The following is a 27683-nucleotide window of genomic DNA, read 5'->3' as shown; positions in this document are numbered from 1 at the left end:
TAAATTGTTCAAACACATTTTCTGCTCAAACACTTACGCTGTTGATTTTTCAAACATACTTTCTGCTCCAACACTCGCGCTGCTAACTGTTCAAACATACTTTCTACTCAAACATTTATGTTGCTGATTTTTCAAACATACTTTTTACTCAAACGCTCACGCTGCTAACTGTTCAAACATACCTTCTGCTCAAACATTTGTGTTGCTAACTGTTCAAACATATTTTCTACTCAAATACTTATGCTGCTGATTTTTCAAACATACATTTTGCTCAAACACTTGCACTGCTAACTGTTCACACATACTTTCTTTCTACTTTACATCCCCCAAGGTTCTACCTAAAGTAAGTGTAACTTTTGGTAGAACCTTTCCGGGTTCTAGAGCCACTGTCCTTGAAGAAGGTTCTGATTCTGGCTATACTCTGAGCACAATCCGAACTGTACCAACTGTGTTACTGGCGACCTGAATCACTGTCCTTGAAGAAGACTCTGACTCTACCCCTAGTCTGAACTATAATACGATCCACAATGAACTGTTCTTATGATCGGTTGTCTAAGTCACTATCATTGAAGAAGGCTCTGACTCTGCCCAATCTCGGCTATAATCATTCGGCTAACTTTTCGGTTAGTGAACTCGTGGTAGAGTAGGATTCGACCAGTTTTTGCTCTGCCCGTGAGGGCAGAACAGACCCACGTAGGTCCGGACCCCGGCTGGATCCACACGGCTATTATTACTCATACCAAAGCTGAGCCTCGACCAGCAATCTCTCTCGATCAATGAAGGAAGAGGAGACCCACATAAGCTCGAATCCCAGCTGGATTCCACTGAAACATGCTTCTAACTCATGATAGAGTAGGACCTCGACCAGCCATCTTACTCTGCCAACAAGGACAAAAAAGACCCACATAGGTCAGGACCTCAGCTTGATCCACACAGCTATTGTTAATTGTGTCAGAGTTGGGCCCTGACCAGACATCTCACCCCCCCCCCCAATGAAGGCAGGGGAGACCCACGTAGGCCCGAATCCCGATTGGATTCTCTTTTTCAGCTTAGCCCTGCAGACACAGATGAGATATAATAATAACATAATATTTATTGATAATATCTCTTTAAATTACACGCATTCCAAGGTCTGGGTAACTCCTGACCAGTCATAGTGAGTAAATAATATACTCCCCTTTGGCCCACTTTTGCCACTCTGTAGGACCCTTCCCAATTCACTCCTAATTTATCAATGTTTGACACTTCCGTGTTCTGAAATACTCACCTCAGTACTAAGTCACCTTCCTGAAACTGGCTAGGACGGACTTTCTTATTGAAGTAGTTCTACAACTAAGTCACCGTAAGAAAGCTATTCTCTGTGGGGATTACTGCCTCTACTCCATAAGCCATAGCGATTGGGGACATTCTCGTGGACATTTTAACAGTTGTTCTGTAAGCACACAAGACCCTATGCAATAATGTCGTCCACCTGCCTTTGACTTTCCCTAACCTCTTCTTCAAAATGTCTAGCAACACCTTATTTGTAGCTTCAGCTTGCCCGTTGTCCTGAGGGTACTGGGGCGTAGAAAACACTTGTTTTATCCTGTATTTTCTGCAAAATTTTCTTACCTATTCTCTTGTAAACTGTCTTCCGTTATCAGAAACTATGGTGTGGGACAAACCAAATATGCAAATAATATTCTCTCAAAGGAACTTCTAGACTTCTTGCTATTGGATCTTGGCAAGTGGGAGTGCTTTCGCCCACTTAGTAAAGTAATCGGTTGCCACCAGTAGGAAAGTAAGATTTCCTAGGGCCCTTGGCATCGAGCCTACTAAGTCAATCCCCCACAGTGTAAATGGCCAAAGGCTGATGAGGGAGTGGAGCTGCACCACTGGTTGCCTAATTATCCTCTCGTGCCTTTGTTAGCTATCACAATGCTTGACGTACGAAGCTGCATCTCTCTGTACGTAGGGCCAAAAATACCCTTGAGAGAGCACCTTGCTAAAGTTCTCCCCTCTGAATTGTTCCCACAGTCGCCCCCATGGATCTCCCTTAGTGTTTTTTTGCTTCTTCTAGAGTTAGGCAGCGCATGAATGGCCCCCTTACGGATTTTATGTTCAAAGTCCTATCTAGAACTGTGTATCTCTCTACTATATTCTTGATTTGTCTGGCCTCTTTTGGATCACTAGGCAGCTCCCATGTTGTAGGTACGCTAGGATTGGTGTTATCCATCCTTGGTCTGCTTCAACTGCTACTAAGCTGGGCAGCTCGAACTCGTTTATAGACGGGTTCTCCTGGTAACTCAACAGTAATTCCCTCTTGTTCTGCCCGGCCAACATCGACGTGATGTAGACCAGGGCTTCTAGAGTTAGACCAGGGTACATGTTCGATCTTGATATCTCCAACTCGATGCACAACTGCCCTGATCTTCTCCAGGTAAAGCTGCATCTGAGGATCCTGGGCCTCAAACATCCCGTTGATGTGGTTAACTACCAACTACGAGTCACTGTATACCGTAGCCTCCGTTGCCCCTAGTCTTGTTAAGGATTCTAGGTCGAATAGCATTGCCTCATACTCCACCTTGTTATTTGAAACCTTGAATCCAAGGATCACTACCTTCTCTATTCTTGTTTTATTTAGGGTGATTAGTACTGCTTCGATGCCTGACCCCTCAAAGTTGGACGATCCATCCACATAGACTTTCCAACCTGATCCGTTTGGCGGCTCCTGCTCGTCCTCTGCCTTCTGTAATTCTTCTACTAACAACTTTGCTCTATCTTCCACTAGGAAGTCTGCCAAGAAGTCAGCTACTGCTTGGCCTTTTGTCGAAACTCTCGACTGCTACTCGTGGCCGAACTCTGCTAACTGAACTGCCCACTTGGCCATCCTACCCGATCCCTCTACTTTTCCCAACAATGACTTCAGATGGAATTCTATGATGACTCGCATTCGATGTGCCTAGAAGTACGATCGTAGGCACATTACCGTATAGACTAGCACTAACCCCACCTTTTCAAGTCTTGTGTAATGCATCTCTACATCTGAAAAGGTTTTACTCAACAAATAAATGGACTACTCCTCTACTACCCCAGTTCTAACCAAGACCGAGCTGAGTGTGTGTTCGAAAGTGGCCAGATACACTAACTCCTCCCCTATTTCTGGCTTGGAAAGTATGGATGGCTTGCCGAGGTAACTTTTCAACTCTGAGAACGCTCGTTCACACTCTTCTGTCCACTTGAACAGGTAGTTCTTCCGCAACAATTGGTATAAAGGCCTGTACTTATCAGAAGATCTAGCAATGAAGCGATTTAAAGCGACTACTCTCCTTGCAAGTTTCTGGACTTGTTTCTGGGTCTTCAGGGATGGCATCTCTAACAGTGCTCTGATCTGATCTGGGTTGGCTTCAATTCCTCTCTTTGTGACTAAATAACCTATGAATTTCCCTGAAGTTAACGCAAAGGTACATTTCTCTGGGTTAAGCTTCATTCCCACCTTTCTTTTCTTGGAAAAGACCTCCTCTAGGTCACGAATATGATCTTCCCTCTTTCTGTTCTTGACTAGCAGGTCATCTATGTACACTTATGCAATTCTGCCTAGTAGATCCCTGAACAGTTTTGTCAGGAACCTCTAGTAGGTGGCCCCCGCATTCTTCAATCCGAAGGGCATCACCTTATAACAATAAAGTCCCTGCTTTATAATGAACGTCGTTTTCTCTTGATCATCTAGGCTGAGCTGTATCTGGTTATAGCCATAGTAACCATCTATAAAGGATAATCTCTCGTGGCTAGAGGTTGCGTTAACAAGCTAGTCTATCCTTGGCATTGGAAAGCTATCCTTAGGACAGGCCTTGTTCAAATTCATAAAGTCTATACAAACCCTGACTTTCCCATTCTTCTTAGGCACTGCCACAATGTTTGCTATCTACTTCGAAAATTGTACCTCCCTAATAAATCCAATCCTAATCAACCTGTTCACTTCATCATTCACCGCCTCTCTGAACCGCGGCGCTAGTCTCCTTAGTTTTTGCTTTAACAGGTCTGAAGTCTGGCTCGACATTCAGATGGTGGCAAACCACCTTGGGACTGATTCTTGACATTTCTTCAATAAACCAAGCAAAGATGTCCATGTTCCTTCTTAAGTACTATATTATCTCATTTAACTCATCTGATTCCAACTCGGCTCCTACTCCTATATGTTTTCCCTCTCCTTCGTCCACCATCTATATACCTTCTAGGCATTGGGGTCCACCAAATTTGGTATCCCCCTACTGTAATTGCTATTCCTGAGCTCTATCTTCAATCGACTATTCCCTACTTAACGCGCACACTTGCACTGCTATTTAGTCACCTTTGATAACCCACATCTCCTGTGGTGTGGGGAACCTAAGAACTTGATAATAAATGGACGAGACCGCCCTCATCTCATGAGTCCACCATCTGCCCAGGATGGCGTTGTACGGAGAACTTGCTTTAACGACCACAAACTTGGCCATCAAAGTCACCGGCCCTACTTTGACTAGTAGCACTATCTCTCCCCAAGGCTGACTAAATCTCCAGTCAAAACCGACCAAAGGTGTTCTTGCTGGCGCAAGCACGCTTCTGTTGAAGCCCATCTTTAAAAAGGTCGATGCATACAGAATATATATCGAGCTACTGATATCTACTAGCACCCTTTTAAGCATGAAGGTGCCTACCTGCAGAGTCATTACTAGTGCATCATAATGGGGCCTGGCCACCCCCTATAAATATCTTTCAGTGAACGCCACCATCTGCTCCCCAAAGGGTTCTAGTTCGGTAAGTCCACTCCTTATCTTAAAGATGTGTGTCAAGTGCTCAACTCTTCTCCTCTTCACTCTTTTAATGATTCTGATCCGCCCAGTCCTACTGCTCTCCTAACTTAGGACAACGTGTATCACAGCTGTCCTTCCATCTTGTCCTCCTACTGGCGGTTGCTCTACAATGCAATCTTCGTTCTGAAGCAGGCCTTCCCTCTGTCTTCTGGGCAAATCTCTCAGCCTGCCCTACTCTGCCAACTTCTATAGGAATCTCCTCAGGGCTTGACATCTGTTGGTAGTCTGAGTGGGCCAGCACCTTGTGGTACTCACATTATCTTTTGCCTTGATTAACCTAGTCTCGAGGAAGTGGAACGGGCCACTCGAAAAATGGCTCGTGAGCACTAAGGGACAATATTTCACTTGGAGGCATAGAGAAATACGTCCCAGACTTTCTCCTTTTCCCCTCCTACTCTTACGGTTGCTTTTTGTCCTGCTACTGCAGCTGGGGTTGCTTGCTAGGCTGTTCCACAATGTGGATGACCTTACTTTTTTCCACTGAACTCCGAAGATTATCCTCTAAGTGGATATACTTATCCGCTCTCTCGAATAACTCGTTCAAAGTTTCTGGCCTCTTCTTCACGAGGGATCTATACAACCCCGAGTTGAAGGGTAAGGCATTTCTGAATGCCACTACTGTCGTTCGTTCGTCACAGCTTTCTAATGACATTGCCTCTTCTCTGAACTTCCTAGTGAATTCTCTGAGGCTCTCCCCAGCTCCTAGCCTCATACTTAGCAATACGTCAACGTCTTCTCCACTCTTCCGATTATCAATGTACCGTGCGACGAAGGCAGTACAAAGTTCCTCAAACAAGCTAATTGATCCACATGAAAATTTGTAGAACCAAGTCAGAGCATTCCCCTGCAAACTCGAAGGGAATAGTCTACACATTAGCCCTTCTTTCTCTTCCCACAACGCGAGCATCTGTCGGAAATGAAACAAATGCTTCACCGGGTCCTTCGTCCCAGAATAGAGAGTAAATCTCAGTGGCAAGAACTTCTTGGGGATCTCTTTGGTTAGAATTCCCGCTGAGAAGGGAGTTCTCTATATTCCCCGTACGGCCTGCACTGCTGCGGTGCCCACGTCGACACCTTTCATCATTTCCTTCTCATTCAGAATCATTTCTTTAACCTCTTCTCGGGTCAAACCTATTATCGGTCTAGTCTGAGTGGCTGCTATCGCAAACTCCATCTCGTCTCCTCCTATGGGGATCAATGATGGGGTGCTTCCTTTCGTACTAGAGGCATGGCCATCTTTACTTGTCGTTTAAGGATCCTTCGACCTGTCGTTTCGCTCCGCCTGCTAGCGATCATCAAGATACTGGCTCAAGTTTTGATTTTGTTTTATCAAATCATTCATCCTCTGTTGCATCTTTTTTTAATGTTTTCTCATGGCCTCCAACATTGTTAGAAGCTGCGCGTCTACGATCGATCCCGTTGGCGAGGGCGCATTGACTACATTTGTTCTTGTGGATCTCACCATTATTTCAACTGGAATTAATTTACTACTGGTGTTCCCACGGACGGCGCCAGTTGTGTGCGGTCGAAATCCGGTGGACGGCTTTAATGGTCCTAACACGTCCTGATCCAAAGTTACTCTGTGCGCTCCCCGTCCCCTCACGGCGGCCTATTACTTACCACAAACACTCGGACGCTCAAGTTAGAGAAATATAGGAACAGTAATCGATACTGGCTAGCTCTCGATCCCTCCTCACAATAGTGTTTACTGTGTTATTTAACCCCCCTTACTTTCCCTAGGGTTTCCCTACTTATAGGCTGTAGTATGGGCTGTAATCATGGGATTTTTGTTGACACTCGGGGGTTGTTTACCTAATCAGGGTATCCTAAACTGATCAAGTTTATCTGTTATGATTACATCCGAGATTTTCAGAACTAACGTGCATACAACAGTATTGCAATTTTCTCGAGGTTTACCTTGTCCTGCCTGGCTGGACTGACTTCGCTTAGTGTTGTGATGTCCTGTAAGTTAGGCTAGGGAGGCCTCTGCTCTGGCCTGCCCTGCTTGCTGAGCAGCGCTTCATCAACTGGTCTGTGATAGGCACCCCTGGCCGTCTTGGACAAGTGTACGACCAAGATTAATACGTAATTATTTCCCTTTACAATATTGTTTACCAAAAAAGATTCGTAGAAAACCCATAAAGAGTGACACGCTATAGTATATCCAAAAACAACGAATCAATCTAAGATAACACTAGATGTCATATACTCTTCAGAAGTATAGAATACATTAGAGCATATTACAACTTGTGAGATTTGGGAATTTTTTCCTACTTATTTCTTGGAGAATTTTGTATGTAAAAGAGGTCTTTGTATAATGTAGAGGTAGTCGTAGTCCATATGCATTGCCTATTGATAAGCTTCGACACGAAGGGTCTTCTAGACTAATTAGTTATCACTGTCAGTCTACAGTCGTCAAACGATAGGCTTCACCGTTAAGTGAACTCAATATTGGGTTCTTGGGCAACGGCTAGTCTAAGGTGGATAAACGATTCCGAAATTGTGGTATGCCGACCAACCACAAAATCAAATTTAATGATAGGATTCCACATTGATCTGAAGGTTGGAATATTAAATTATCATAACCTAGGCGGTTATATCGATATGTTCATATGCTCTGTTATCGACTATACTGCTGTGTTCTTATTATGTATCCTTTCTTTATTTTGTAATGTTGGTAGATGATTTTCATTTAAAAATTGTATATGTTACTTTAAATGATAGAAATGATTAGTTGAAGTTTATTACAACTGTTTATTGAGTATGCTTAGACATTTATCGTATGTTACATTTTGAAAACATGTATTATTTAACTGTTCAGATGATTACTCGTATATGTATGACTCATTGTTAGAACGATATTTATCCTACTGAGTAACATTCCCCTTGTTACTCACCATATTCTTCCCCTTAAAGATTTCTCAGTATTTGAGGAGCCTTCCTGTAAAGAGTTATTTGAGGATGTCCCCTTTGAAGAGTATGCTGAGGATTTATAACCTCCATCAGTTTGAAGATTTTCATAGTAGTTCAGTGATTGTATTTTTTTAATTCACATTGTGGAACTTAATGTATTTTGAGAAGTTTAAATTTGGGGAATTGTTATCACTTGGTTTGTTTATGAATTATGAATTTGATGTAGCTGGTTGATAATGATTAGATTCTGTTTTACTCTAATTTCTTTTAAGTTTAGCAAATATTTGTTTCCGTTGTGAATATTTTCATTTCGTTAGTATTATTGTCTATGATTGTTTTATTAGGTTATGTGTATGGTTATCTCATACCTCAAGATTTTGATTGATGAATCATCAGAATTCGTGTAGGAATTTCGTGGAGTGACATGAACCACCCATAAAGTAATTATTATTTTTTGCTTTCTTAATGCCCCCTAGTTTCGTTCAAATCCGATTGGTTTGGGTTGAATTGGTTTGAAACAAATTTTGATTTGTTTCTGGGTTTGGAAAATGTAAATCTGATAAATTTGGATCAATTCTTTGCTCAGGAAATTGCATAAAAGTGAACCAAACTAACAATCAACCCCCTCATAAAATAAATGTATTTGATTTTTATACTAGAGTTTCAGACATGAAATCATCTTTAAAATCCAACTATTTTGTTTTTCATATTTTTGCCTTGCGATGGAAACGCCTCCACACTTCCTAGTAGACTTCCTCTTTAAAATAATCTTTTTTATCGTCGAAGCCATCATTCTCATTTTTGGATCTTGTGTTATTTGTTGTGATTGCTATCTTTGATTATTTTGATTTCATTATTTATGTGTTCTGTATATGATCCTATTACCCTAATTCCATAAACCCTAATCAGATCTATGTGGGGTCGGGTTGGGTAGGAATTGAAGTCATGGAACAATCAACCTCCTTACCTTCGAAACATTTTATTTAGGTTTTGAATGTTCAGGGTTTTGAGGAATATGGAAGAAACTAGTTTATTCATTTGTATGCATAGAAGAGTCGTGATTATGTGACTCAGTTTTTTCGTGACAAAGGCATAAAATCATAAGTCGTTTTCTTCAAAATACACAAGAAAAAAGATCTATGATTTTGTGCCCTTGCCACATTATCCAAGTACATACCACGTGAAAAAAAATTCACTAGCATTTATAAAATGGTTGAAGAAGAACGGAATTTATTAATGTTTTAAAGTTGCAAATATGTACTCCCAAGGACTTCTGAAGCCCAATTTGACGCCGTAGAGTTCCACTAACAATCTCAGTCTGTAGGGAGAGGACAACCTAAATTTCATTTATATATAAATAAAATAAAATAAAATAAAAAAGACGGATTTATTAGGATTGCGGGTGGGTCCCATCGTTTTGTGTATCAGTAATTCACAAATTATTCAAAGAATTACTATGAACTCGACAATATATTGAAATTATTAGAGTTGTCCAGTTCAATTTGCCATGTACGAGACGGATAGACAAAGTGTCTAAACAGCATAAAAACTCGCGAGATAAACGAGATGACTCAGCCAAGATCTTGAAAATATCATCTCAATCAGTAAACACAACCAAGTCAATCAAGATTTTCTATATTTTCATTAAATTACTTTAAAATATATAATTCAATACATATTATCTAAATAAAACATAATTTGTGATTAAACGTCTTATAATCAATCTTATTTGAGGAAAAAAATTATAATTATATTCTTATAAATATACATGAGTAAATAATTGTAATCAAGTAAAAAGGTTTATCTCGTCCAAGACAACTCTGTCCCGTCCATGGACTAGAGTGGAAACCATGGATCCAAGCTGCCTTCTTGTCCTTGCACTACTCGAATTTTAACTCCTATATATCTTTTTTGAGTTGGAGATTTTCACAAATTACAAAGAGAGAGAGAGAGGGTAGAAGAAGATAAAGTTTGACCCAAAAATCACGAATTTCTTAGGACTCAAGATCCAATAAGGATGGTGTCTAAGTGGCAGTCTAATTGGTCTTTAAAACACCTTTGGCTCCTAACCACGCTGTGCACCCAACCCAAGGTATTTATTGTGCAATCAAACGTGCCATGTAGACAATATTTCTATTTATAGGAATGGATACCTTTGATCACAGACTCTTTTATTGGAAAGCAAAAATATTACGGCTTTACCAACCCTGGTGGAATCTCTAGTTAGTTGCGGACCACATGGCAGCTTTCCATTGGCGCCGTCCAGGCAACCGCATCACTATATATATATATATATATATACACCCTCTGAACAACATATCTCGAGGACAAGTATTACCTTTCTACATTTTCTCTTCATCCATCCAACTTCATTCTTTCTGAAAATACTACTAACTTTATTCTTTTTCTTCTTCTATCTTTTTTTAATATTATCCCTCCAACTTTACTATCTTTCCTCTTCAACCCCTTTCTTAATAATAACTTTCCAACTTTATTATTTTTCTCTTTTACCCATACAGCACGAGCAAACTCTAGTTATATAATAAAACAACGGTACTCTTAGCCTCAGTATTTATGCTCGAGAAAAACACACTTCCGATTCAATCTCGATGCATTTCGATGAATAATTTCAACCTTATTATTTTCCTCCTCCATTTTCATGAATGCCCCTTCAATTTTATTGTATTTTCTCTTCTACTCTCCTTTCAAAAATACCCCTCTAACTTTATTCTCTCTCCTGTTCACCCATTTTTCAATAATACCCTCCAACTTTTATTGTCTTTACCCTTCTACCCCTTTTTCAATAATACCCCTATAATTTTATTATCTTTCCTCTTTTACCCCCTTAAACAAGAGGATGGCCATGCCTAGGGCACGACAAACCCTAATATTTATACAATACATCATAAAATTTTGTAAGTGCTTATAAGGTATCTGATCGGCTGATCCTTACTACATGGGTGACATTACTTAATTGGATCTAATGATCCTAAACGAATCCTGCACCCAAACACCGCAACAGCCCCTCTTGTGAGCTAAAAATTTGTTAGTGCTTACAAGGTATCTGATCCTTACTATAAGGGTGACAATACTTGGTTGGATCTAATGATCCCAAACCTAAACATGGGGCCAGCCAATTGACACGTGCACATTCACCCACCACACCAAGCACAAAAAAGACAAACCCACACCAACACCAAAAGAAAAAAATAAATAAAGAATAATATTTCCAGACCTTTCGGGGGAAATGATGCACTTACCTTATCAAACAAGACCTGATTGATACTATGCAGCAAATAGATTTACACAAATTCTCCTAATTTAGGCAAATCCTACAGTTTTTTTTTTTTTTAACTTCAACACAGTATGGGGAAATGAGGAAAAATAAATAAATGAAGGTACCAGCTTTCTAAGTAGGCGAAATCCGTGCGGTCAATACCATGACCAGGGGTTCAAAACCTGTCTTCACCCACTAACCTGCTTGCTTGTCACAAACCAAAAGAGGAAAAATGAATAATATTGACACACAAATACTAAGGTTAAAAGTAGTAGTCGGCTGGACCCTAAATGACATCTAAAAGAATGAGATAGATCACACACCTTCATTCAATAATATTGGTTTTTGGTCATAATGGTAAGTGTAATCCTGTCAAAGGCGAAGAATAGCTTAGATTTTTCCAATACCACATATGATTATAATTAAATAATAAACTGCGATAAATATGGGCCTAGGGCCTTCCATGTAAAGCCTTGTCCCATAACAAACTTAGGGAATTACAAAACTATGCCATTACGCAGCCCATAAATCATCAACTGAGGCCTTATGTCATAAAAAAGGAAGCCATAGAGAAGTGACATTGCAGACATTTTCTTTTCTTGCTTTGTTTCCAAGTGTTCTATTTATGTATTGAAGCATTTCCAAATACATCGATGAGATAAAATACCTCCTCCCTCACAGTTTCCTCAGACAGCTTCAGAAAGCCTTGCACGAATTGACTCTAGATTGGACACATTTTTTATGCTGCACATGACCAGGAAAAATCAATACCTTACCAACAAAAGCACACCAAGCACCAAAATTATTTCAGAAATTCGGAAGCCACTAACATTATTATTTTCAGAAACAAAGTCATTAACAACAAACTTCTTTCCTCAAGCGTCTACTATTCTTTTTCAAAAAATTTTGGAATCCATTAAGAAGAATGAAACAAACTACAAACTAACCAAGGAAAAGGAAAATGCTGGGAACTAAGGAATATTCTGTCTCTCCCATTCTCAAACTAAAATAAAGAATGGGCCACATGGGTACAAGTTTTCACTCACTAATATCATGACACGTCTACTCAGGATTATCAATAAACAATTTACCTTGGGATATGAATTAAATCATGTCTTAAGCAAGAAAAGAAAAGCAGGTTTTAGATACTATACAATTTCAGTTTTCTTATTTGAAGCAATTAAAAAATCTTACACAACCATTTACCGAAGATCTTAAATTAACTTACCACGAACAAATCTTATATTCGAAGTCATCACTTATGTCCAACTTGTTACATACCTAATTTGTAAAGATGACAAATATAAAAAAGAACCCAAGGACACTAATCTTAGAATTATATATAACCTATATATTGTTAAAATGAGAAATACCTTCTATCCTTTCAACTACCTCCGTAGAAACAATAATCCAAGGTTCTTTACTCATTAGATTCTACCACGATAGCAATCTTAATAATAAAAATTAACATCATTTTGCTTAATACAATCAACTCAGATTTAATATACACTATTCAAATAAGACAAAGTTTAAAAAGAAAAAGGTCTAACCCCTCTTTGTGCAAACCCACAGGCCTGCAAACAAATTCACACATAATAAAATTTTCAACATTTTAACAAGCGATATGTACATAGGCTTATCAAAAGCATCAAAGGAACATTCAATGTCAAAACAACCACCTTTTTCAATAAATGATTTCACATTCAATTACATGTAGATATCACATGATACATAAATATAATTGTGTAAAAAACATTTGGGTATGCATCCGAGACATCTAATCAGATTCCTATGTATTCAAATCTAGAGGCTATACCGTCATCCAAAATGGGATAAGAGCACGGCTTTCTTCCCGTAGCTAAAAGGGGGAGCAAACCTACCTGAGATAAGAGAATAGCTTGTCATCGGTGTAAAGGGAACCAAGAATGTCAGTGAATCTTAGAATATCCTAGAGCAGGAAGAAGGGGCATCTGATTATTTATGTGACGGAGAACAGAAACATCATCAAGATGAAGGATGTGAATACCGTCACAATGAATCATCATGCTTCTCAAAAAGAATAATAAAAAATTTGATATCATTCAAATTCCATAACTGATGCCGGAAGTCATGGACACAATTCAATGTCCAGAAAATCAAGGACATGCCTCACGTATCAATCAACCAAAACGTGAAGGCGTAAATCTATAAATACTAGACACTCACCGTACTATACTAACTTTAGCAGGTACCACGCCAATACCATAGAAGATGATTGAGGGGAAGCTTGTAAAAGGTGCCCTTTTTCAGCAAGGACTTCAATGTATAAAGCTCATCCTCAGCAAGGAAGAGGTTACAAGAAGAAAATTCTATAGCAGAAGACCCAAAAAAAAAAGGCAAGAAAAGCTAAGGTTGGGAGGCATGAGCAGACTCCTCTCGGGCAGCATAAGAAGTTGCCAAAACAGCAGCAGCTGTAATATCCTTTGAATCATCTACCGTAATTATCTTAGGAGGTCAGGATTCGATTTCGTTGTAGTTTTCGCCTAAGACATCCAACATCAATGAGTGACTCTGGGCAAAAGCCCTTTTATAAGAGGATTAAGGTTGATTAAACAGCCAAAACTAGGTGTCGAACTTCCAGATTCAGTTGGAAGCACCACTCAAAGTAGTCCTTCATGATCAAGTTGTTCAGCCTCCTCCCATACCTCCTAAGCTACGGTGACTGCGGCATCCATTTGCATCTGAATTTTTCCTAAAGCTTTCTATGTTCCAAACGACATCCTCTTTGCACTCCGCCTTAACCCAAAGATAATCTTTTGCTCAATGGTCTTGAGCCGCTCCTAAGTAGAAGAAAGCTCCGCCAAACCAAACTCAAGCATCACCTTGTAACCAATAATTTCCGGTCCACGTACTTCCTCCATCTTTGCAATGTCTGTTAGCAACTTCTCCGCATCCACGCATTTGCAGGCCTCCTTCCATCCTCGAATTTGATCCTCCAATCATCTGACTAGCAAAGAATCGTGTAGGCCATACCCAGATTTTAGCAAAAGAAAGAAAAGACTAATAAGAAAAAGGACTTTTGTGCAAGTCGAAAGCAAAGAATGAGTGAGAGTGACCAAATACTTTACCTCAAACATGCCCATGCAAATGTGCCAGCGCATCCAGGAATCAGAAGCTTCCCAGACAATGGATGCATTCGTCAAAAAACAGGTGGTAACCTTCGAGCCAACAAGGGACAACCTACTAACAGTTAAGAGCAAGTGTCCCATAAGGACGTCAGTAGACCAAACATGAGTCCACGAGGAGCCAACTCCATGAGTAGGAGTTATCTGAGTCTGACTTGCCTTGGAAAGTTGGGACTCAAAATGGTCCAGAAGATGTAGAAGTTGCAATTAGAGAATCTGGTGAACCTTGGGAAATCTATCTCAATTGGAAAAGGAGCGAGAGAAGCTGATATGGAAAGAGTGATATCAACAGCTTGAGCCGGTGATGGTGGTTGTTCGATAGTTAAAATGCCACCATGAGTCAAATCAACTATAAACGTTTTTTGCAGCACGGGAGGTGAAAGGAGTATGAAGGCTAAATTCACCTAGATTGAGCTCCATGGTAGGTGAGCGAGAAGTTCATCATCATGGAGTATAGTCTGATTATTAGGAAAAAGAGGATAAAGTAGTACTAGAAACTGAAGAACTCTCAGGAGGTTCTTCTGTTGCAATGGTTCATTTTACAACAAAGGAAATAGGAACAGATCCCCTGGTAAAGCGAGCATGAACCTTGCATCCATGAGAACCTAAGAAGACTGGATCAATAACAAATCAAAAATAGTGAGTTGTGAATCTCGGATGAAATAGTCAAGGGGCACGGTATTACCATCCAGTAGAAGATAGTTCTACATGAGGCCCCTCCCGTTCAACTCAGGGGCCAAACTCCTAGCTTCCCAACGATTAAGGGATGATCAAACTAGGTCTTGCCTGAATTAAGAAATGAGGCGAAAGCAACCCAGTTGCAATTAGATTTGATTCCCATCTTTTAAGTTTATAATTTGGTAAACTAAGTAATATTACTTGTCATCTGAGCGAGAGCTAGATCCATTAGTGTCAATAGTTATCGAATAAACAAATGAATGGAGAAATATATGTCACCGTTTAACTGACCTTCATAGATGAACAACTCATTCAGCAAGCAATCCCCAAGGGCAGTAATTTGTGGATACTCTAGTAGGAATTTTATGTCTAGCCTTAACTACTTCTAGGTTCTCATTAGCAATCCTAACCCTAGTCCTACCAATAAAGACAGGAGAACAAACGAAACAGGAGAATGGTACCTTGAAAGGGAGCTCGAGTGACTGAAAAAATTGTCAAAGAAGAATTACGAGCATAAGCACTAGGAAGTCCTTGAAGAGGTTGCACCAGAAAAACCATCAGAGAGAAAAGAGTATGCAAGAATAGCAGTAAAGTCTGGAAGTGAGAAAATAGCAGGGAGTTCCCCTTATATATTTAAATTTTTCGAATGGGAGAGTCAAAATGACACCATATGGCACCATCTCAACCGTCCATGCAAGCATTTAATGCGACATTTCACTTTGGTGGCGCTTGGGAAAAAGAGACAATAACGACAAATCAGTAATGATGGGAGTGGTTGAATTGGAGTGGGGAAAAGGAAGTTTGTGTGATACCAATGTTAAAAATGTATCAGGCGAGCAGGCACGCACTACAACCCTGAGAGAGGGGGGGTAACTGTGTGAACACTATTGGGAACGCATCTAAGACATCTAATTGAATGCCTAGGGATTCAAATCAGGGGCTATCCAGACATCTAGAAGAGGATTAGAACACATCTCTCATCCTGTAAGTGAAAAAGTGAAGCAAGCCTACCAAAGGAAAGCAGATAGCATGTCATCGGCATAAAGGAATGTCAGCAAATCTATGAACGTCCCAGATCAGGAAGAAGACATTGATTTTTTATAAATAAGAGATAGGGAATACCGTCAAGTTATAGGTCAGGAATAGCTTTTCACAATAGATCATCTTGCATCTCAAAAGAAACGGAAGATTTCATCATTAGAATTTTGTAATCGACGCCAAAAATCATATAAGAACAATTCCATGTTTGAAAAAATCAAGGAGCAAATCAAAGACATGCCCCAGGTATCAACCAACCAAAAAAGGCCTAAATCCGTAAATACTAGACCTCACCTAACCTTAATTTTTTATGTGAATTATTGTGATCAAATTAGAGCAATACGTTAACTTTGGCATCAGGATCCCTTTGGCAGGAACCAAACTAGTGCCATAGAAGACAATTGAGGGAAGGCTTAAATTGCCGGGTATTTCGAGGTGTTTGGGAGCCTGCGACAACAAGGGAAACTCACCTAGAGGTCTGTCCAAGCCTGCAGCAGCAACTGAAGGGAGTTTTCTGCCTTGCGGCAGTGCCTATTGGGAGTCTGCTGCCTTGGGAAAGCAACTACAGGCAGACTGCTGCCTTAAGACAGCATTGCAACAGCCTTAAGGTCATTATTGACCCCTGCAACACCAACTTTAGGTGTTTGCTGCCTTGCGACAGCCACAAAACCAGCAACTTGCTGTCTTCACTGTCCTGTTACTAAACCTTGACAGCACTTAGGGTTACTGGACAGGCTTGCGGCAGCAGTGTTTGGCTATGTGGAGCCCTCAACAGCACCTAAGGAGATAGTGTCATCTTGAGAGAACAATTGGACTTTGTTTTGTGTGGTTGTTTGTTTTTTATTTGCGGTAACAAAGATCGTTACTTAGGTGATCTTCTTTGATTAAGATTGTACAAGACCTCCCTTCAATCCACAAGTACATTTACTTCTTGTTCGTAGTAAGCCATGACATCTACTCAAGAGATAAAGGACTCCCCCATTGTTCTTGGGGCAAATTCTTCTACTAAATGGATTACCAGTGCGCTATTAGATGGTCGTAATTTTCAGTCCTAATCTCGATCTGTGTGACTTTATTTGGTTAATAGAGATAAATCCAGTTGGTTATTGGGCACCATCCCTAAGCCACCTCTCATTAATCCCAAATTTGAATGGGAAATTGATAATTGTACCATTCTTGGATGGTTATTTAATTTCATGAAACAGCGCATCTATACCATGTTCATATACCATGAGACTGTCTCTTCTTTAAGGTCAGCCCTCACTTAGACGTACGCGCATCTTAGGATTTATGAGCTTTATCAGAATATTGCCCAAGCTACCCAAGGCAATCAGAGTGGGACAAATTACTTTTAATTCCTTCAGTTCCGTTGGGAGGAGCTCTCGCACTATGAGTCTATGGCTGAGTTGCCTACAGAAGCAGCTAGGTATGTGGTTAAGCGGATTGCTCGGCATCAAACATTCCAATTCCTCATGGGTCTACGTCCTGAGTTTGAGGCACTTCAGACATAGATTCTTGACACCACTCATTTACCCTCTTTATTTGAGACATTTGCGACCATTGATAGTGATGAGCGTCATCGCCGTGTAGTTCCTTCTCAGACTCAGGCCCCTAACATTCTCTCTGCCCCAATTACAAATCAGATGGCTCTTGTAGCCAATTCGAGTTTCTCTGACTCTCGTACTCAAGGACATGGGAGTCGAGGCCGTGGTAAAGGGTGTGTCCTTACTTGCAACCACTGTGGGAAGATTGGACATGAGAAAACCCGTTGTTTTCAGCTATATCCTTACCTGTTGAGATCTTCTGTGGGACAAGCTTCTCCCCATGCTGCTGCTGTGGAGTCGCATCAATTCCTTAAGCTTCCCTTGGCACTATTGATTTGGAACACCTCCAGACTCAGATTGCAACCATTGTACGGGGATCAGATCCAAACTCACACTCCCTCATTCTTGACTGTCGCGTCAGTTATTAGCGCCCAGGTACAGCCTCTACATTTCATGCTACTCAGTCTAGCTCTACTCCTCTGGCATGGGTAATTGATTCTAGCACCTCTAATCACATGACTGGTGAGTTTAGCCACTTTACATCCTCTATCTTCCCTACTATTCATAGGGAGGTTCGCCTTGCTGACAAGTCTTACACTTATCCACATCAAGGGTACCATCTCTTTATCCCTTGATTTTTCTCTTGACTCTGTGTTTCATGTTCCTTACCTATCTCTTAACCTTTTATCTATGAGTAGCATTACCAAATCTTTAAATTGTTCCATAACTTTTTTTTCTACTCACTGTATTTTTTAAGATCCGACTTCAAAGAGGATTTTTGACAAGAGGTATGAGAGGGATGGGTTGTACTTGTTTGGATCTCAACCTACTGCGGTTCCGACTTCTGTGCTTCCATCTTCTAGGAACCACACTTTTTCATCGCAGTCTTTAAATTTATGGCATGTTTACTTAGGACATGCCAATTTTCAGCACTTATGCTCTTTATTTCCTGTTTTAAAAACTTCTTATAGTAGACACAAATTTCAATGTTTTGTGTGTGAACTCTCTAAACACACTCGTACCTCTTACATTCCTCATATGCATCGGTTTAATGCAATATTTGATTTAGTTCATTCTAATGTGTGGAGGCATTCCCATGTTACTGTGTTTAATGGTCATAGATACTATGTTATATTTATAGATGAATATTCTCGTTGCACTTGAATTTATTTGATGCGTTCTCGTGTTGAGGTGCTCCCTATTTTTGTTAATTTTCTTAAAATGATTCAAACTCAATACAACATCATTGTTAAATCTCTTAAGTTAGATAATGGGGGGGGAGGAATATATTTCTGATGGGATTCGTTCCCATCTTCATGAAAACGGTATGTTTCATTAGTTGACGTGTCCTTACACTCTTAAACAGAATGGGGTGGCGAAATGTAAGAATCACCACCTCATGAACATAGTCCGGTGCCTTCTTCGGGGAATGCATATTCCTAAACTATATTGGAATATGGCAGTCCTCACTGCGACTTTTCTTCTTAACCATGTTCCTAATCGCACCTTAAGGGGACAGGTACCTCTTCATGTTCATTAACCTGACAGCACTTTCTTCCCCATTACTCCTAGAGTCTTTGGGTGCATGTGCTTTGTTCAGGACAAGACTCCCAATCGCACTAAATTAAATGATAAAGCCATTTAGTGCATCTTTTTGAGTTACTCCTCTATATTCAAGGGGTATCAGTGTTATGATCCGGTTTCTTATCGTGTCATACATTCTCTTGATGTTACATTCTTTAAAAATATACTCTACTTTCGTACCACTTCTACTTTGCAGGACCTTTTTTCTTCGTAGGACTCATCTCCTATAGTGTTGCCTTCTCTAATTTTTCCTTCGTCGTCACATCAAGTCTACACTCGTCACCCTCGCCCCTCTCCACTCTTACCAACCTCTTTTTTGGACTCAGGTATATCGTCTCTTACCCTTGCACCTATACCTGTGCTTATGTCTTCTGTTTCTGACTCTCACTAGCCTATTGTTATTCGTAAAGGTAAGCGGAAGTGTGTTACTGATCATCCCATTACCCAGTTTGTTTCCTATCAGGGCCTTTCTTCCTCTTATCAGGTCTACATTGCTCTCATTGATTTTATTCGAGTTCATTGGTTTGTATTAGAAGCTTTGCGAGAATCTTAGTGGATTAGAGCTATGACTACTGAGATGGATGCTTTACAGAAAAATAACACCTAGGAGCTTTTTACACTTCCATCTGGAGAGCGGACCGTTGGGTGTAACTGGGTCTTTAATGTGAAATATCTCGCAAATGACACTGTTGATCAGTATAAAGCACGTCTAGTTGCTAAGGGATTTACGCAGACTCTAAGAAAATATTTTGATGCTACATTTGCCCGTCGCCAAACTTTCCATTGTTCGCATTCTTATCTCTTTAACTACTTGTCACTCATGGCCCCTTTACCAACTCCATGTGAAGAATGATTTTCTGAACGATGATTTGACTGAGGTCATATATATAGACCCCCCTCCTGGGTTTCGTCTTCAGGGGAGTATTCTGGGAAAGTTTGCCGCCTTCTCAAATCTCTATATAGACTAAAACAGTCCTTGCGAGCCTGGTTTCAACGATTTTCAGAAGTTATTTTGTCTATGGAGTTCACCAGACGCCACTCAAATCATACTAATTTTGTTTATTGAGGATTGGATGGTCGTTGTGCCATTGTTCTAGTATATGTAGATGATATAATCTTGACAGGAGATGATGCACAGTGGATTGACAAGGTGAAGATCATATTAGATCGTGCCTTTGAGCTTAAGGACTTAAGTTCTTTCAAGTAGTTCTTGGGGATAAAAGTAGCTCACTCTCGATGTGGTATTTCACTATCTCAACGCAAATATACATTGGATCTTCTTCAAGACACTAGTATGCTTGGTTGTTGTCCTGCCTCTTTTCCTATGGATCAGAATCATCAACTTCATGCTGAATCTGATGATCCATTATCTGATCTTTCTTATCAGATGCTTGTAAGTCGTCTTATTTATTTGACTAACACTAGACCAGATTTGACATTTGCGGTTAGTGTAGTCAATCAGTTTATGCATGCTTCGCGTACGTCTCATCTTGATACCGTTGACTATATTCTTCACTACTTGAAGTCACGTCCTGTCCTCGAGTTTTTCTACTCAACCACATCTATCGTGTTTCACTGATGCTGACTATGCGAGCTCTCTTACAGACAGGAGACGTACCTTTGGTTTCTGTACATTCCATGGTGGTAACCTTATCTCGTGAAAAAATAAGAAATAGAGTGATTTCTAGTGCTTCTGTTGAAGCTGAGTATCGTGTTATGACTCTTAGTACATGTGAGCTTCTTTGACTTCGATCTTTGCTGACAGAGTTGGGATTTCTTACTTCTGGTTTTTTCTCATTGTTCTGTGACAACAAGTCTACTATCATGCTTGCTTCTAACTCAATTCTCATAAATAGCTATGTATTCTGACTCAGCACTCGACCGAGAAACCACATCCTGCTTCTTACTAAGCCAAGTTACCAAGTTACCACCAACTTTAGTACAATACCCAGAAGTAGACCTTCTATCAGTCACTGAACCAGCATAATCTGCATCTGTCCATGCCTCAACGCGAAGATGACCATGATTTTTGAATAAAATACATCGACCAGGACATCCCTTAAGGTATCTAAGAATACGATAAACAGTAGTAAGATGAGATGTTCGAGGTGAGTGCATAAACTGACTTACAACGCTAACAACATAGGCAATGTCAGGGCGAGTCACAGACAAGTAGATCAATTTTCCCACAAGACGCTGATATTGACCAATATCTGACAAACACTCCCCCTCAAAATCAGCCAACCTGTGATTCTGCTCAATAGGTGTATCAGCTAGATGAGATCAAAACTGATCAGAGGCACTAAGTAAATCAAAGACATACTTACGTTGAGAAATAAATATACCGGACTGGGACCGCGCAACCTCAATACCCAGAAAATAGCGAAGATGTCCAAGGTCACTAATCTCAAATTGACAGCCTAAGTTTTGACTGCATTAAATCCATTGTTATCGTCGCCAGTAATGACAATATCATCGACATACACAAACAGAACAACAGTTTTGCCTTGGGAATGACGAAAGAACAAGGTGTGATCAGCAGAACTCTGATGAAATCCAAACTGATGCATAGCCTTAGTGAAACGCTCAGACCAGGCACGAGGAGACTGCTTCAGGCCATAAAAAGACCGACGAAGACGACAAACATGGGCAGGAGAAACAGAAGTAAGAAACCCAGGAGGTTGGACCATATAGACTTCTTCCTGAAGATCACCATTGAGAAAAGCATTCTTGACATCTAACTGAAAGAGAGGCCACCCTCTAATAATGGCAACAGAAAGGAGAACGCGAATAGTAGTCATCTTGGCAACCGGAGCAAAAGTTTTCTGATAATCAAGCCCATAAGTCTGAGCATAACCCTTGGCCACCAGACGGGCCTTATAACGAGCAATGGAACCATCCGGATTATGCTTAAGCGTGAATACCCAGCGACAGCCCACAGTTTTCCTTCCAGGCGGAAGAGAAACAATTTCCCAAGTTTGAGTCTTTTTAAGAGCAGTCAACTCATCAATCATAGCTGCGCACCACTCAGGATGAGCAATAGCATCTGCAACAATAATAGGAAGAGAAACAGCGGAAATAGAAGCAAAAAAACTCCAATAGGAGGGTGATAGTGCAGAATCAGATATATAATTTGAAATGGGATAAGTACAAGTACGCTTACCCTTAAGAGTGACAATAGGACGATCATCACAGGGAACAGACGGAGGCAGAGCTGGAGGCGAGAAGGCGAACTAGTCGGACATAGAAGTGATGGTAGTATCGCATGGACGTCGAGAGTAAACTTGTAATGGAGGAGAGGACGAACTGACAGGGGGTGAAGAGGGAGGAACAGGCATGGGAAGGGGAAATAAAGAAGGAAAGGGATCATCAAGTGAATCTAGAGGAAACCACTCAGATTGAATGCTAACAGACCCATTATAGTAAGGAGTATGCTCAAAAAAAGAAACATCTCAAGAAATGAAACGTCGTCGAGAAGGAGGATGGTAACAACGGTATCCTTTCTGGGTAGAGGAATAACCTAGAAAGATACATTTGACGACCTTAGAGTCAAGTTTAGAACGAGTTTGGTCAAGAATTTGAACAAAACAGACACACCCAAAAACACGCGGAGGAGGTGGAAACACGGGACGATCTGGAGAGAGCTTAGAGAGGGGTGTGACAAACTGAAGAACACTGGAAGGGGTCCGATTAATAAGGTAAACAGCAGTAAGAACTGCATCAGCCCAATAGGATTGAGGCACATTCATGCCAATCGAAATGGTACGGGCTAACTCTAGAATATGGCGATTTTTTCTTTCTGATCGGCCGTTCTGTTGAGGGGTCTTAACATTGGACATTTGATGCTTAATGCCAGACTCTAAACAAAGTTTCAAGACCTCACTATAGGTGTACTCAGTACCATGATTAGAACGGAAGGTCTTGATGGTACAACCAAATTGAGTTTGAACCATAGCAAGAAATTGCTTGAAGATCCCATAAACCTCACTCTTGTGTTTCATAGGATAAACCCAAGTGGTCCGACTGCGATCATCAATGAACAAAACAAAATAGCGAAAATCAAAAGTGGATGTGACGAGGGAAGGACCCAACACATCAGAATGAATTAAGTCAAACATAACAGGTGTAGTAGGATTCATACTAATAGGATAAGAAGAACGTGCATGTTTAGCTAATTGACAAGTTTCACAAGAAAAATCAAACAAATTGTTATTATTAAATAAATTAGGGAACATGTGTTTCAAATATACAAAAGAAATATGGCCTAAGCGTAAATGCCAACGCATTACAAGAGTCTTATTAGACTGACTACTAATACTACTAAGCTGAAGAGCAGAATGGGCGCTACGATAACCGGGAACATCCAGGAGATACAATCCATTCACTTCACGTCCAATGCCAATCGTCCTCTTCGACTCCAGATCCTGAAAGACACAATGAGAGGAATAAAAAGTTACACTGCAGGTCAAATTTTTGGTAAGACTACTAACGGATACCAGGTTAGTAGTAAGTTGAGGAATATATAGTGTGTTAGTTAAGAATAAAGAGGATGTAACAGGTAAAAGACCTTGACCAGCTATGGAAGACAAAGAACCATCAGCCAGGCGAACCTTGAGATGACTAGAGCAAACACTATAGGTTGTAAATAAGGAGGACGTACCGGTCATGTTATCGGAGGCACCAGAATCAATGATCCATGATGAGAAAGTGGTGGAAACACTGTGTGCAGATGCAAAGGTACCTGAGTGAGTGAAGGTAAAACCGGCTGAGATAAAGTCTCTATCTGATTGAAGAATTTTTTGAACTTGTCAAGCTCGGCTTGGGATAGAGATATCAAATCCGATAGGGATGTAGTAGCTGAAGGAGATGCTAAATCAGTCGTCTACTGAGAAACTAAATGAGCTGAAGATCGTTGAGACTATGGACAATGCTGATTAAGACGACCATGAAGTGCATAACAGCGAACCTTCACATGACCCAACTTTCCACAATGATCACACTTATGTCGCTGACGGGTAGGCAAAGACCCGTTGGGGGGCTGTAGAGAAGGTAGGCGAGCAAGCATAGCAAAGTGATCTCCTGAAGAAAGGGGTAGGACAGCTGCACGACGACTCTTATCAGCCAAGACATAGGAATACGCTGTCTATAGGGACGGAAAAGGATCCATACCCAATAAATGAACTCTCGCATATTCAAACTCATCCCGGAGACCAGCCAGAAACTGAAAAACCCGATTCTTATCTAAGATGGACGCATACAATGTCTCATCAAGAGGGTCCTTCCAGGCAAAGGACGATGAATAGAAGGTCAACTCCTCCCACCAAGCACGTAGCTGTGATATATATGTGGTAACTGAAGAATCACCTTGCGAAAGACGAGAAATCTCACGTTCTAAGTTAAAGATCCGAACGTTATTTTGACGTTGCGAATAAATGCTCTTTGCAGAATTCCATATCTGATTTGCGGTCTTGGAGAACATGAAACCAGCTGCAATGTGTGGTTGCATAGATGTAACTAACCAAGAACAGACCATAGAGTCATTAGCAAACTATTGAAGATAAGTAGTGTCCGTCGGTGTCGACTGTTTTTCCGCTCCTGTGAGGTAACCAATCTTCCCTTTTTCACCAATAAACATTTCAACCGATCGAGCCCAAAGAAGGTAATTAGGACCATCTAATTTTACAGTTGTAATTTGGATGCATGGAAAATCAGTCGAATGAGAAGGAAGACCTCCTGATCCAGCACTATCACCGGTGATCGAGGAAGAAGACATCTCAGAGGCCATAACAACAACAAAAATATGTACTTTGGTTTGAGGGAAGGTCAAATAAAAAATTTTGCGAATGCTGTAATCTCCAAAACAGGGTCTGAAGTGATCGTAGCTTTAAACCAAAGGGTTTTCTATGATCACAGCCGTTCAACTGCACCTCTACAGTGATCGCAACCACCAAAGCAAGGTCTGGAGCAATCGTAGATCTCTGACTGCACCTCTGCAGTGATTGTAGGTGTCGCAGATACCAGAACAGCCATCTGTTTTAGTCGTAAGCCTTCTGCTATGGTCGTAGAGTATCACCGATATCAGAACAGCCAATCTGCCGTAGTCGTGGGCTTCAAAACAGCTTAACAACAGCAGCTGTTGTGTCGTAAGGCACTGTGGAGGTGTTGTTTGGTTGATCTTCAGCAAACCAGTGTTCGAAACATCACCTTGCTCTTATCGACAACTCCAAACAGCAGTGTTGTTGAAAGAACAACCTGATCACAGGCTTCAAACCAGTCTCAAACCTCTATCGCATGATGCGATTAGAGTATATAGTAAAGAAGAACCCCCGTAGGGGTGGTGTGGTGGTGATTTAAGGAAGAGGAAGGGGTTGAAGTTTGTAGCAAACGAAGAAGGGAGATGATGGAGATCGAGAGAGCCTTGCTCTGATACCAAGTTTGAATTTAGAGAAAAGAAGATTAAGGAAAAAGTTGAGTTTCTTAATTAGCCCTAATTAGACTATATAATGATTACATAATATAAGTAAAGGGAAAAGACTAAAAAGGACATAGCCTTAATCACAGAATTATTTAACACTTACAAAGTCTGTTGATCCTTTTATCTCTAACTCTCATCTTGTCAAACTGGGCTTAATTGATCTATTTGCTTCAATTTGAGGAGTATTGAAAAATAGTAGTCTATTTGGTAGTCTAATTCTACTATTTCTATATAAAGGCATTTATGTCCATTCACTCTTTTATTATTATAAATATATGCCAAGCTCTAATTAGAGACTTGACAATTTACTTTCTACAATTCTTCTGATTCTAACAATACGTTAAAACATATTTCAAGCCCTAGTTAGCAATTGTAGCACAATCAATAGTAACCCACAGATTTGAATTGCTCAACCCTACCCTCCCTTTAACTGGCAAGATCCCTTGTAAGATCTGCACTCAGCCTAAAAACTGCAAAACATTTTTAAAATGTGAGTTAGCTTAGTTGGTAAAGTATATGGAAGGTTGCATAGACCTGAGTTCAACACCCGTTACTTGATCTCATTAAAAACAGGCTTACCCGGTGGAAAAAATTTGATTGGTCAAACAAAAGTAATAAAACATTAATCATATATTATTGCCTTGGCACACTGAGAAGCAATTCCAACACCTAGACCGATACACATGAAGTATAATCCCCTGCATGCCACTATGTATGCAGTTCACATTGTCAAAGCAGGCAATCCATATTCCATGAGATAATAATTCTATACCTACCTGTAGAGAAGATCACCACTAGATGCTAACTTCCTGCAAATCCAATCAGGAGCCAACTCTTCCAACAGGTCAAGTTGTTCTTCAGCTTCTCCTACACAGTAGGTTACAGAAATACCACCTAAATTATAAAATATAAACTCATTAATCATAAATCAACAGAATCACACGTACTTGTCTCAACAATGTCCAAATTATTAGCAACTATCTTCTGCAAAAGCTCCTGTTTAGTGATTAAAGGGCTGTTGGCAGACTGAAATATGTGATGGATCAGATTAAAGAGCTCGGTCAAAGAAGCAAGAATCTGTTTGCGCTCTACTAGACCTGTCTGCCTCATAGTGTGAACCTTGTTCTCCTGCATTTGTAAAGTATAATGACATTGCCACTAGCAGCAGAGGAAATAATTACTTAATGAGGCTAGAGGAATCTGTGATACTCATTCAGTAGAATGTAAATGGCATACCAGCACACAGGATGCCATGCAAGAATAGATACATGCCTCACAAATGTCCCACCTGCTGACTTAGGTTCAAAGATACTTCAAAATTTGTACTTGCTCCTTTATTTCCCACGGCTTATTATAATTCTCATCACCACCAAAGAGACCTCTTGGACCAAAAGAATCGAGTCATCCCATTGGTTCATTTTTGGGCCTAGCAGGTCTCTTAAGATGGACCAGTTTAACAGTGGATCCGAACCTCAGAATGCACACATTGTACTTCAAACCATTTACTAGACTATCACAAGGCTTAAAATGTTGGTGTAAAAGCATGTTCCAGTACCACAAAAATTAAAAATCTTAGGAAATATTGGCAATTTTATGTAACATTAGGAAAATACAGTAAATACTAATAAAAAAGCTGAGCTAAAATATTTAAAGAAAGTCAAAAAGAAATATAAAAAATAATCAAAACTCGTTATACTACAAGTACAAACATTTATAATATAAATAATGCTGAAGTGGCCTCAAAGATTGACCTCATTTCGCACTTTGATGATGTGGAGGTGTGTACGAACCATAGATGTTTTTCATTGAGATACGAGTGAAAAGCATCTATGGTTTTGTGCGCACCTCCACATCAGAAAAGTGCGAAATGAGGTTAATCTTGAGGTCACTCTAGTAAGACGCTTAAAATATAAATGAGTCAAATGACACATAAAACAATGACTAACATGTCCGAGAAACCAAGTCAAATTGTAATACATATCAAAAGTGTCATACATCTCACAGTGTCCAAATAGCCACAATCAAACACAATCCTCAATCGATATTATTTCTCACTAGCAACAAATATTGAATGTGTTTTTGACAAGAAGAATTTATTCATACTAAGAATGTTTTGTTTAATGACACAACGCCAACTTTAGCAGATAAAGAAAATTAGTATGTTTAAAGAAGGTGTGA

At 40.2% G+C, this 27683-nt stretch overlaps 1 protein-coding gene across 3 annotated transcripts in view; it reads right to left on the bottom strand.

Moving 5' to 3' along the window:
* Nucleotides 1–10970: 10970 nt before the first annotated feature.
* The window catches only part of LOC147401607 (CDT1-like protein a, chloroplastic), a 34454-nt gene continuing 17741 nt past the window's right edge, over nt 10971–27683 (bottom strand). Inside the window, exons 6-10 of one of the 3 annotated variants that reach the window (XR_015178566.1) lie at nt 26453–26633; nt 26282–26372; nt 11690–11766; nt 11346–11391; nt 10971–11222 (exon numbers count right to left, since the gene is read on the bottom strand). Coding sequence is in view for 1 of the 3 variants with exons in the window: in XM_086442938.1 (XP_086299064.1) it covers nt 11709–11766; nt 26282–26372; nt 26453–26633 (330 nt within the window). In the remaining 2 variants the exon portion in view is untranslated. The other 2 variants (XR_015178567.1, XM_086442938.1) reach the window with 2 other exon arrangements.

This window comes from Akebia trifoliata, chromosome 5, assembly GCF_017979445.1.
Source record: "Akebia trifoliata isolate Shusen 1 chromosome 5, ASM1797944v1, whole genome shotgun sequence".
NCBI lineage: Eukaryota > Viridiplantae > Streptophyta > Magnoliopsida > Ranunculales > Lardizabalaceae > Akebia > Akebia trifoliata.
Note: the sequence above shows the minus strand (reverse complement) of the source record. Positions and strands in the feature narration are given on the sequence as shown.